Source organism: Nicotiana attenuata, chromosome 6 (genome assembly GCF_001879085.1).
Source record: "Nicotiana attenuata strain UT chromosome 6, NIATTr2, whole genome shotgun sequence".
Taxonomy (NCBI): Eukaryota; Viridiplantae; Streptophyta; class Magnoliopsida; order Solanales; family Solanaceae; genus Nicotiana; species Nicotiana attenuata.
The window spans coordinates 94,451,716-94,464,728 of NC_031994.1; the positions used below are offsets into that span (position 1 = coordinate 94,451,716).

General features: G+C 38.8%; 1 protein-coding gene across 1 annotated transcript; it reads right to left on the reverse strand.

Annotated features, from left to right (window-relative positions):
* LOC109227511 (pectinesterase-like) lies at nucleotides 7,758-10,179 on the reverse strand. The gene is made up of 2 exons (XM_019392704.1): nucleotides 8,895-10,179; nucleotides 7,758-8,676 (listed from the first exon to the last, which is right to left on the reverse strand). Exons 1-2 carry the CDS (start codon nucleotides 9,913-9,915, stop codon nucleotides 7,976-7,978), a joined length of 1,722 nt encoding a protein of 573 aa, XP_019248249.1. The 5' UTR covers nucleotides 9,916-10,179; the 3' UTR covers nucleotides 7,758-7,975.

Genomic DNA, 13,013 nt, shown 5'->3' on the forward strand with positions numbered 1-13,013 from the left:
GACTGTAAAGAGGTCATGCGAGAAGTTCGATTTCAAGCAACATAAGTCTTCAATGTATAATGCACCTGCCAATGGCCTCGCTGAAGCTTTTAACAAGACGCTTGGAACCTTTTGAGAAAAATGTTGCAAAGAACAAGAGAGACTGGCATGAAAGAATTGGTGAAGCTTTGTGGGCATACCGAACAACCTTCAGAACTGCTACACAAGCAACTCCTTACTCTTTGGTATATGGCGTAGAAGCCGTCCTGCCATTGGAGCAACAAATTCCATCATTGCGGATAGCAATCCAAGAAGGGCTCACGTCCGAAGAGAATGCTCAACTTCGCCTAGCAGAGTTAGAGGCATTGGATGAGAAAAGATTGGAAGCGCAACAAAAATTGGAGTGCTATCAAGCACGACTAGCTAGAGCTTTCAACAAGAAAGTGCGGCCACGATCATTCCAAGTGGGAGACTTAGTCCTAGCTGTTCGACGACCTATAATCCTCAACAAACGCATAGGCGACAAGTTTACCTCAAAATGGGATGGGCCATATGTTGTGAAGGAAGCCTATTCAAGTGGAGCATACAAAATTGTCGATAAGGATGGTCTCAGAATTGCTCCGATCAACGGAAAATTTCTGAAGCAGTACTTTTCATGAAAGTCACCTATGCTCCTTGACGCATGAGCCTAAACTGCAAGTCATGACGCTCCTCGACGTACGAGCCTAAACTGCAAGTCATGACGGTTCTTGATGCATGAGCTTAAACTGCACGTTGCTACGCTCCTGGCCCGCATGAGTCTAAACTGTGTACGGCCAAAAAAAACAAAAAAAAAAGAGTCTGCTAGGTTGAAAACCTCGAAAGAGGCGGCCTGGACAAAAGTCAAGACCAAAAAAAAAAGAACAAAAAAAACAGAGTCTGCTAGGTTGAAAATCTCGAAAGAGGCGGCCTAGGCAAAAGTCAAGACCAAAAAAAAAGAATTCACTCCTCTGAACTACGTTATGACTTGATCCTCTTTACCGAGGTACGTAGGCAGCTTAGAGTTTCATTCTAAGTTCAGTCGCATGAGTTTTAAAAAAATAAAAGCTTGGCGTGATCGGATCATTACATTAATTCTTCCAAGTGTAGAGGCACATATTTACGAGGAAAAGAGACAATTCTTTTTTTTTTGAAGTATAAAAAATGTTTTATTGCTTCAATAGTACAAAAGTTGTTACATCAAAAAAAATGTAGAGACAAAAGGATTAGACGTTTTCCTATACAAAAGCCTAAGTCATGAAAATGATCGTAAACTAGGCTTTGTGGCCGACTCGTCTTGAATGCTTCTTCCAAGTCCACATGACGTCTCCACATTTTAATACACTATCCTCAATGCCTTGTATATAAGAAGTCATCTCTCTTGAAAAAAAAACCTTCAATCATCACGGGAGCCGCCATTGATAAACTTCAAGACCGTCAACAAATCAAGTGCAACAGTTAGTGAAGGGGTGACTCCGCATCTTGTATGACATCTCGGACTGATATCTGGACTCATTGAACGTCTTCACAAGTCTGCAAAAGAAATAAACAAAGAGATATGATTCGTGATGATAGCCGAATCCATTACAAGGCTGTAGAATCAACTTCAAAAATATTTGTTAGGATAACTAAGAATGAATGGAGCTTCTTCTTCAACAAGATTATAGTTCTCGACGTCCGAATTTCATAGGATCAAACTGTTGGTGATTTCGACGCTCCTAGTTCACAATATAGTTTTTCTGGCCGAAAGCACGCAAACCTGAAAGTTCCCTGCGGTCAGTTCGACTTTCAATATTTTCTGTTTCTAGACCGAGAAGAGTTCCGAGATGGAATTTTNCAAGAAGGGCTCACGTCCGAAGAGAATGCTCAACTTCGCCTAGCAGAGTTAGAGGCATTGGATGAGAAAAGATTGGAAGCGCAACAAAAATTGGAGTGCTATCAAGCTCGACTAGGTAGAGCTTTCAACAAGAAAGTGCGGCCACGATCATTCCAAGTGGGAGACTTAATCCTAGCTGTTCGACGACCTATAATCCTCAACAAACGCATAGGCGACAAGTTTACCTCAAAATGGGATGGGCCATATGTTGTGAAGGAAGCCTATTCAAGTGGCGCATACAAAATTGTCGATAAGGATGGTCTCAGAGTTGGTCCGATCAACGGAAAATTTCTGAAGCAGTACTTTCCATGAAAGTCACCTATGCTCCTCGACGCATGAGCCTAAACTGAAAGTCATGACGCTCCTCGACGTACGAGCCTAAACTGCAAGTCATGACGCTCCTTGATGCATGAGCTTACACTGCACGTTGCTACACTCCTGGACCGCATGAGTCTAAACTGTGTACGGCCGAAAAAAAAAGAACTCACTCCTCTGAACTACGTTATGACTTGATCCTCTTTACCGAGGTACGTAGGCAGCTTAGAGTTTCATTCTAAGTTCAGTCGCATGAGTTTTAAAAAAATAAAAGCTTGGCGTCATCGGATCATTACATTAATTCTTCCAAGTGTAGAGACACATATTTACGAGGAAAAGAGACAATTTTTTTTTTGAAGTATAAAAAATATTTTATTGCTTCAATAGTACAAAAGTTGATACATCAAAAAAAAATGTAGAGACAAAAGGAATTAGACGTTTTCCTATACAAAAGCCTAAGTCATGAAAATGATCGTAAACTAGGCTTTGTGGCCGACTCGTCTTGAATGCTTCTTCCAAGTCCACATGACGTCTCCACATTTTAATACACTATCCTCAATGCCTCGTATATAAGAAGTCATCTCTCTTGAAAAAAAAAACCTTCAATCACCACGGGAGTCGCCATTGATAAACTTCAAGACCGTCAACAAATCAAGTGCAACAGTTAGTGAAGGGGTGACTCCGCATCTTGTATGACATCTCGGACTGATATCTGGACTCATTGAACGTCTTCACAAGTCTGCAAAAGAAATAAACAAAGAGATATGATTCGTGATGATAGCCGAATCCATTACAAGGCTGTAGAATCAACTTCAAAAATATTTGTTAGGATAACTAAGAATGAATGGAGCTTCTTCTTCAACAAGATTATAGTTCTCGACGTCCGAATTTCATAGGATCAAACTGTTGGTGATTTCGACGCTCCTAGTTCACAATATAGTTTTTCTGGCCGAAAGCACGCAAACCTGAAAGTTCCCTGCGGTCAGTTCGACTTTCAATATTTTCTGTTTCTAGACCGAGAAGAGTTCCGAGATGGAATTTTTATGTGTTGCAGCTCTAGGAGTTTTCTCTCCAACGGAACAAACGGATTGTAATTTCGATACTCCTAGCTCAAGATACAATTATTTTTGCTGAAGGTACGCAAATCTGAAAGTTCACTGCAGTTAAGTCGACGTCGCGAATTTTCTGTTGATAGCCCGAAAGGAGTTCTGCCATGAAATTTATAGGTCCTTCAGGTCTCTGATTTTCTTTCTAACGTGCAAACGGATTGTAATTCCGACACTTGTAGCTCGAGATATGAATTTTCCCACTATAGTGCGCAAAGCTGAAAAGCAATTTCGTGGACAGATGGGTCAAGTTCAGAAAGTTGCTGCGGAAAATCTGCTAGGAATTCTTCTATGATATCTTCACGATTTTATCATCTATGAGTCTTCTTTCCAATGGCACAGACGGCTCGCGATTCGGACGCTCCTAGCTTGAGATATGTGTGTTCCAATGATAGCATGCAGTGCTGTGAAGCCGAAATGACAGACTTGTGTACCGCCTTCAAAAGTTCATTCCGACTTGTCCTGATGGAATCTGGCCCCGAATTTTGGATATGTCACTATGGTGCAAGTTTTGATTCTGCAGAACCAAGCGGATTGCAGTTTGGACATTCCCAATTCGAGATACGATTTTTTTCAATGCGAGCATGAAAGGCTATAAAGTCAAAACAGCAAAGACGCACCAAGTGCTTGCTCGCCGAAGTTGGAAAAGCCTACTCCAGTTGTCTCCCTCGCCAGCCTGCAACAATGTGATATGGTACATGTCGCACTCACTCGCCAAGGATGAAATATGGTCGCTCGAGCTCCAAGCCTGTTTCTCACCAAGTCACAAGGCTGAGATGTACCATATTCTTGCTCGCATGTTGCAAAGTGGGGATATGGCTCGTCGATCAAGCTCGCTTAGGAATACTCTATATGTCTCCCGTCAAGCTGCAAGAAGGAATGTACCAAGTTGCTTTTGTACTCTCTTGAAAACCTGCAAAATAAGAAAAGAATTTGGAGCCCTCGGTGCCAACAAGATGACGCTTTTGCAGATACAGTGCAAGTAGCACGACGATCAGCTCGATTAATGGATATCGGTGCCATAGCACGACGTTTCTGCTTTTACAGACACGATGCCAGTGATGCGAAGCTGCTGATCCCAAATGATTGATTGGTGCCAATGACACAAAGCTTTGATTTAGTAGCAAGTATCGGTGTCAATGACACGACGCTTCAATGCGGATGGTCAGTATTGTGACGTGCACTTCTCCGTCAGATCTCGATGGATCGTACCCTTCATGAACCTACAAAAAAAAGGAATGGTGATCATCCCCTTCTTCTCATGATACATATTGGAGAATCACCATGTACATCATCTGCAAGCCTGCAACAACAAAAAAAAAGGAAAAAAGAAGTATGTTGCCCGAGCAATCCTCTCGATTCCGGCACTTGATTGATCAAAGATTTGTTGCGTCTAGATCAAAAGAGCTGGAGCTTCGACGTTTATAGATGTTGTATCTCACTGAGTCTTCTTGCCAACGGTGTAAACAGCTCGTAGTTCAGATGCTCCTGCACCAAGATGCGGATTCTATACACAAACACGCATGGCTGGAAACTACTGGAAAAAAAAAGAAATTAAGCCAAAGTTGTGAAAAGAAAAGAAGAAAGAAAAAACGTAAATCAGCCATGAACATCAGTTTACATAGTAGCCGAAACGATGGCAGTAGCGTCGACAAAGGAGTCAAAAAACTCAAAGCAAGTCTTCTCCTTTTGAATTTAGAAGACCGTTGATGCAAAGTAAACGCAAGATCCACTGCTGAATTTATAGAGAAAAAATTGCTGAACTTTTCCTTATTTGGTTGCTCATAGAATTGGGTTGCTTGTTAAAAAGGATCTAATTCAAAAGGAAGAAAAAGAAAAGAGTAATGTCTCGTACTCCCTCTTCCAAAAAAGCAAAGGATTCCTTAAATAAAAGGAAATTTCCTAGTTGACTTGAAATTTTTGGAAAGAATGAAATATGAAGTTCATTAAAGGTTACTTAGTGACTTTCTTAAATTGGGATCAATACCATATTGTGAGAGTACAAAAGTCAAGTTGATTACATACAAATCTCCAAGTCACGTGACAATTGATTTTTGTTAGTAGAATCTAAGACACAGTTACAACATGCCTATTGTGAAGGAGTAATTCTCAAGAGTACTTGAAAGTTCACACACGGAAAAAATAGTTACTTTCTTCCCAGGATACTTCAAGCCTCGTCTTCGACTTTCGACAAGCCTATACTTGACGAATCTTGAAGTAGGGGGCATCTGTAAACATATAAAATTTATTAGGCTTAATCCATACAAAATTTGAATTAAATTCAATTGGGTTAAATAATTAATTTGGGCTTTACAAGTTAAATTAGTCCATTTTATTATTTTCAAGCCCAAGGTCAATTTCATCTTAGGCCCAGACTTATGCCATGTGACATGGCATATCAAGTCAAACTCCAGGCCAATAAGGTGACGCCACGTGTTAAATGATGTGGCAATCCAAGTCAAAAAGCAAGAACCAACCACAAGTCGCCAAGTGGCTAAAATGACACGGACCAATCAAAATCAAGCAACAGAGTTCTTATGTAGCTTGACTGTCCGTCCTCTACAACTATAAATAGAGGGATTACATAACTCTCAAAGGGACATTCAGAGTTGGAGAAGAACACTCCGCAATTGGTGAGGGCATCCACAAACATAGAGATCAATCATCAAGTGCTCAGTTCTTCAACAAAGGCGTGATCAATGGAGTTCTTCCCGGAGATCAACCCGTAACAACAAAGTGTTGCTCGACGTTCTTTGCGATTAAATACATCACAAGGAGGTCTGCATCATCCTACAATCGAGAAAGACGCTTCTCAAGCCCTCAAATCATGGAGAATTTTAGAGAGGAGAATCAAGAGATACATAGAATTGTACTCACAAATATTTATCAATAAAATCTCTTTTTCTTTATATTATTTTTGGTTGCAGTTTATTTTTCGTCTTACGAAAATTTGTTGCGAACAAATTTATATAAATATTTTCCTTATTAAATGCACAACTATTACAATTGGAATTGATAACCAAGTGTTCTGGAAGAACCAAATCATCTTTTATTAGATACTCTTCTTCGTTTCTGACACGATGTAGGAAGTTACTGAATACTGGATATGTTCTTACTTTATATTTCTGGTCAGTTGAATTTTGTTCATTTGAGGCCACAAGTATAATTTTGGCAAGCTAGTTTTTACGATCTCTGCTTTCGTCGATTTTGTAACTATTGATAGTACTTGCCAAAAATCATCTTTTAAGCCATTAGTTTTTCACCAAATGATTCACTGGTATTCAATATATCTCCTGGGGCAATTGTTTCGATCATTTAACACTTAGCCATAAGCGTTTCATCCCATATTATTAATTTTGCTTTCCTTATGAATTTAGCACTGTTGCTCTGCTTTGATATATTTATGATGGTTATTTCAGTTGTTTGAAGAGGTGTACCAAATCTAAAGTGAGTGGCCTCATAGTAAACTGTCGCGGGTACACCATTTATTATTATTGCTAATAGAATCATGCCTCTTGATTTGACATTTGCAAGTAATGTATGACATAGAAATATTATTTCGATTCTGCCAGAGGCATCTACAAAGGATAATCCAGCTATAAGAGTTGACTCTTTATAATATAGTCTTGAAAGCTTGTTCTTGTTCAGGATTTAGCTTTGATTGTGCTTCAACATACACTTGTATGGTCGTCTGATTCGTAATACAATAATAACATTTTTTACTTTGGTTCTAATTTTTTAAATCTCTAACGCTCTTTTTATAGAATAAATTTATATACCCTAAGATTTTTCTTAACTTGAAAAATAATTTACTCATATGATAAATTTAAAAAATAATCGAATCGGATCTTGCAAATAATTAATTGAAAGAGTTAATTATTTTGTCTTAACACAAAAAATAATTTATTTTGTGTTGATTCAGATTCATAATATTAGTTCATCTCTTGTTTTGAAGATTTAATCCTAATTATAATTTTATCCACCATAAATTTTCTTTTCAAAGAGTAAGAAGATCGATCTAACATTCTACCTTTAGATCTTTATGTTTGCAAAATCATTAGTGGTATTGACTCTTACCAAATATTTTTCTTTCTATATTTCACACATTTGCATTTTTAAATATTTTCTGAGTTGCTGTTCAATAATTGGGCATATTTTTTAATATTACACGAAAAATCGATTAAAAGATATATTATTTGAGTAGGAAACAGATCAAATATAATATAAAAATATATTATGGAGATATTTTTCTCAATTTCACTGCGTTATGCAGTCCATTTAATATTACTTTTATTTTCTCTTAGTATTGGATATTATGGAGTGGTAATGTACTGTCAATATGGATGATTCTTATGAAATTGATTTTATTAAACCTTCTTACATATTTTTAATAAGAATGAATAATATAGATATAGATAGATAAGTACGTAATTGTAATGCTTAATTTAAAAAAGAAAAAGATGCATAGGAAAAGCACAACTAGGACGGAAAGGAAGGTCAATGACATGACAGTCCTAGAGAAATAGTGAAACAATAATTACTTCCCATTAATGGATTTTTCATGCATTATATTAAAAAAGAAACCTTAATATTCATGTTCCCGCGGGTCACATAACATGTATGCAAATGGCAAGTTATAAAGATGGACAACCTATGGCAGGAGTAACTTATGGTACATGTTTTATCTTCCTCCGAGGCCAAGGTAAAAAGGTGCACCAGTGTGCCTCAACCACAGATCTCCGTTAATCCAGGGGCCAGCTGTGTATTGAGCTGCTTCTTCTGGGCTAATAAGACGGAAGTTCTTGAAACTTGTGTTCCTGTTATTGATGAGAGCACCAGGTCCGCGGTTGGCAAACTCATAGTAATGACATGTCTGCTCGAACGCTTCGCCTTGCCATATCATCCAACCTTCTGGGCGGATGAAATCACCCAATTCACTCTCCATGAATACTGTGGTTGAGTAGGCCTTCCAGGGACGACCCAAGTAAGTTGGAAGTTGGAACCTAACTGGAAACAATTCTACTTCTGGAACGACTCTACAGTTCTGGAATACCACTCCACCTGGTTTAAGCGCTATTTCTTTGCCATCAGCGGTAATAGTATTGAACTGGCCCGCCAAAGGTTTCCTCGCTATGATCAAACTGTTTTGGATTACCGCTGAGCCCCTGCCAAAGATGAAGTCTACGGTACCAGAGATGACACAGTTTCGATAAAATTGGCGATGATTTTGATAGTATAAAGTGTCTTGATAACCTTCAATGCTGCAGTCAAAAACAGCAGCCATATCACCATTAATTCGAAGAGCCACAGCTTGGTGCCCTTCTGGACCAGCAGTGTTTCGGAAGGTAATTCCCCTAGCAACAAATCCATTACCAAGAACAGCTGCCATATGCAAGCAACATCTAATCAGTGCAACGTATATAGTATATAGCAGTACTGCACAATAAAATGATTAATTATAGTAATGACTAATTCCTGCGTCATGTAGTGTTCATGATAAACTAATTAAATAGCACGCTCCATAAATCAAATATATATACATGCTACCTAGCTAGCTAAGCATCCATGCATGCACGGTTGTTTTAATTTAATATACTTACAGAAAGTAGCAGTGTCTTGGGTGGGTATTTTCATTAGACCAAAGTTTCTATTTCCAGTAATGATGGTTTTCCCTGCTCCATTGCCAAAGATAAAGACGTTTGGTTGCTTTTTAGAGATGATGATATGCTCTTCATAGATGCCAGCTTTGACATAGACTATGTATTTGCCTCTATGGTTTTCGGGATATGCTGCGAGGGCAGCGGCGACGGTATTGTACTGGCCACTCCCATCCTTGGCAACCACTGCATGAGGAGTTACAAACCTTCTTGCTAAAAGCTTACGGTCGGCAACTGGGAACCACGTAGGGTAAGAGTCATGACCTATCTCGTTAACTTCAAGGAGGCGACGATTAGATTTAGATGTGCTACCATCTGCGCTCTTAAGGTTTGACGGAATTGAGACGTTGAATGATTGGAGGACGGTTGAAATTTTTGCTACGATGTTGATAGCATTGTGGGTCAGTTGGGTTGCATTCACCATGCCCTTTTCTATAGCGGATTTGTATTCAGGCTTCTCGATAGCATCAACGCACATGCTTTGGTAGGAGTAAACAGCACCTAGCCAGTTCAATAGTTCGCTGACACGATCATTGAGGGAATGCAATTCGGTATCCCCAACCATAGAGTAGGAGGCCTGGAGTTCCTCGATGGCATATTGCACCAACTCTTTGCAATCCTCTACCGCCATGTGATTGTAAGGATCACTTTCATTGTTGACAGAAGTCTTCTCCACCACCTCGAATGATTTCTTGACCTCATCCACGGTAATTTGGATGGAAGCCAAAAGGTAGTCTTTCATGGTAGCACTTTCGTTCTTAGCCACTGAATCAAGACTCTTTGCACAAGCTTCTTTGAATTCCGCATATTTACAGAACTCCTCAACTGATGCCTTCATTTGGACTTTGGTGCTTTGGTCATCATCTTTTGAATCGCCATCTTGGTGCAGGACGATCACCACCCCCAATATCACACCCACCACTAGAATCAAGGATACCAACGACACCACTATTTTTCCCACCATCTTTAATTTACTTAATCTTTTCCTTTTCTCAACTTTTTGTCTCCGTTCTGCAGGTGCTGGTAATGCAACTGTGGACGAATGAACTATATATATATTGAATTGTATAACTTACAAAATGTCTATATATACGACAGGGGACAGGGAGACATGCATGCATGTAAGAAAAAAAGTGATGAAACGACAGAAATAATGGCGGTTAGAGGTTATTCCTCTCGTTGGTTACGTTAGTCGTTTCTTGAAACCTAAGCAGATGGATGAATTAATGACTATGTTATGAGGAGTTTTATATAGGGTTCTGGAGAAAGAGTTCTCCAATAGGGATGCATGATGTCACCTTTGCATGGCTAACCGACGATTGGGCAAAGATATTTGTGGTATCATGAGTTATTGAATGACTCCTCGCCATCAATAGCGTTGAATGGTGAACCGTAAAATAGTTTCGAGCAGCTAATTAGAAACAGTATTCCTACCAATCATGTAACAACTAACAAAACTAGTGAATTTAATTTATGCGCGCGGTAATGAAAAAGAATCAATAAATATAATCTTTTCAGTAATTAAGTTCGAGATAAAAAAAAAATAATAAAAAAAAAATAAAAAAAACTCTTTATGTGTATACATATAAAAAATGATTACTTATTTATTGGTGAAATCACAAATATAATACTCCTCGTAGTAGCAGCAGCAGCAGTAGTATTTTTTCTACAACTAGTTTCTCACATGTATACCGAATCATGTAGTCCATAATTTATAAAATAATACAACGTCTAATTAGACATATGTCATTCTTTTAGTTTTTTAGATTTTCTAATATAAAAACATGTAATGAAGCGTATCTCACCTAATACTTCTTTATAAATGATATTTATGGTGCATATTTCTTTCATCCATTTAGGTTGCTTTTCATTATCAGAACTCTTGTTGTCAAAACTCCCTGCTAGAAAAGAAATCAAGAAATTTAATATAATTTCACTCTACATAATAATAAGATATACAAGTATATAAGATTGTTGGCGTATTATCTTTGTAACTTGAGATTCTAACATTAGAAAAGCATATGATTGATCTATCAATTTTTTTCAAGAATGTTACCATCATTTTCAATAATATATTTCGATAAAGTAGAGTTATATGATCATACTTATATATTTGAAATTACATTATTTATCTATATAGTATATTAAATGAGCTTTGTATCGTAAAAACTTGTGTAATTTTGTGATGACCCGAAAAGTCATCATTTGTTTTAGAAACAAATTCAGCGTTCCGAGGCCTAAAAGCCTCCTTTTTACCTCACCTCGATTTGCATGCGCAGTCCAGGCGCGTAGCCGGAAAGCCTATATGTGAAAATCTGTGAAAAATGGTGAATTTTGACTTTAAAATAAATTAATTTGACTCCGGTCAACGTTTTGGGTAGAACCTAGGTTTTTCAAAAATTGAGGATTTGGACCTCGATTTGAGATCCGATTTCAAAACAAATTATATATTTGGGTTCATGGGGGAATGGGTAATCAGTTTTGGTTTGAACCTCGGGTTTTGACCATGTGGGCCCGTGGGCGATTTTGACTTTTTGGGTAAAACTTTGGAAAACTCATTTTCATGCATCGGGGTTGATTCATTTAACGTTTATTGATGTAATTAAGTAGCTTGTGACTAGATACGAGCGGATTGGTGGTGGAATCAAGGGGCAAAGCGATAATTGAGACGTGAATTGTGTTCGTGGCATCGAGGTAAGTGTTTGGTATAACCTAAACTTGAGGGATTAGGAGTCGTGTCTTATTTGTACGTGTTAATAGTGGAGTACGACGTATAGGCATGGTGACGAGTATCTATACGTCGGTGTCAAGCATGCCCGTGAGTCTTGTATTATAATTGTTATGACTCTATTGTGGTTTATTGTGCCTCACATGTTACTATCATCATTGTTCCCTTGCCGGGACGTTTGTTTTGATATTCTTGTTCCCTTGCCGGGATGTTATTATATTGCTCTTGTTCCCTTGCAGGGATTCTTTGTGGTTGTTGTTGGTTTGTAACTGGGATCGGGTGGCACGCCTGCCACAAGATATATGAAATGGGAGCGGGTGGCACGCCTGCCACGAGATAAATAAAATTGGAGCGGGTGGCACGCCTGCCACGAGATAAATGAAATGAGAGCAGGTGGCACGCCTGCCACGAGATAAATGAAATGGGAGCGGGTGGCACGCCTGCCACGAGATATATGAAATGGGATCGGGTGGCACGCCTGTCACGAGATATATGAAATGGGAGCGGGTTGCACGCCTGTAACGAGATACGTGAAATGGGAGCGGGTTGCACGCCAGCAACAAGATGTGAAATGAAAGTAAATTCTGTCTTTGTTTTCCTTATCCTTGTTAGTAGTTGGATTTTGGTTCCTTTATAATTCTCTTGATATTCTGTTTTACCTGTTATTCCCCGAAGCATGTTTTTTCCCCTCCCATCTTTACATGTTTATTTCTGCTTTACTTTCTGCTGTATATTGTATAACTGCATAGGTTTACTTGGTAGTCTAGTCCTACCCTCGTCACTACTTCGCCGAGATTAGGCTAGGCACTTACCAGCACATGGGATCGGTTGTGCTGATACTACACACTCTTTTGTGCAGATCCCAGTGCTGTAGACTTCGGACCGTAGATTTGGGTGGTTACCTTCAGTCCACGCGGAGATCCAAGGTAGACCCGCAGGCGTCCGCAGGCCCTGGCGTCTCCTCTATCAACTATTTCCTGTTTCATCTCTTTGATTCTGAGAGAGTATATGTTTTATTTTCAAACTTTGTATTTAGCACTCTTAGATCGTCTGTGACACTGTAACACCAGTTATGGGTAGTTGAGGCTCAAATATTTGTTTTGGATACATGTTCAGATATTCTATTGTTTCTCTTCCGCTTATTTAAAATTTTACGCTGTTTTCACATTATTATTTTTAATTGTTAAATAGAATAAAATGGGTAAAGAGGTAATTTATTAAATATTCGGGAAGAAGGGCAAGCTTAGCCCTAGAACTATGCCGACCGCAAGGTTCGTGATTTGGCATTCATGGTCGGTGAGCGGGTATTGCTTCGAGTGTCGCCTATGAAGGGC

Coding starts and splice junctions, on each gene's coding strand:
- LOC109227511 (XM_019392704.1), bottom strand. CDS start 9,915: ATGGTGGGAAAAATAGTGGTGTCGTTGGTATCCTTGATTCTAGTGGTG. Junction 8,677..8,894: donor CCAAGACACTGCTACTTTCT/GTAAGTATATTA, acceptor TGCATATGGCAG/CTGTTCTTGGTAATGGATTT.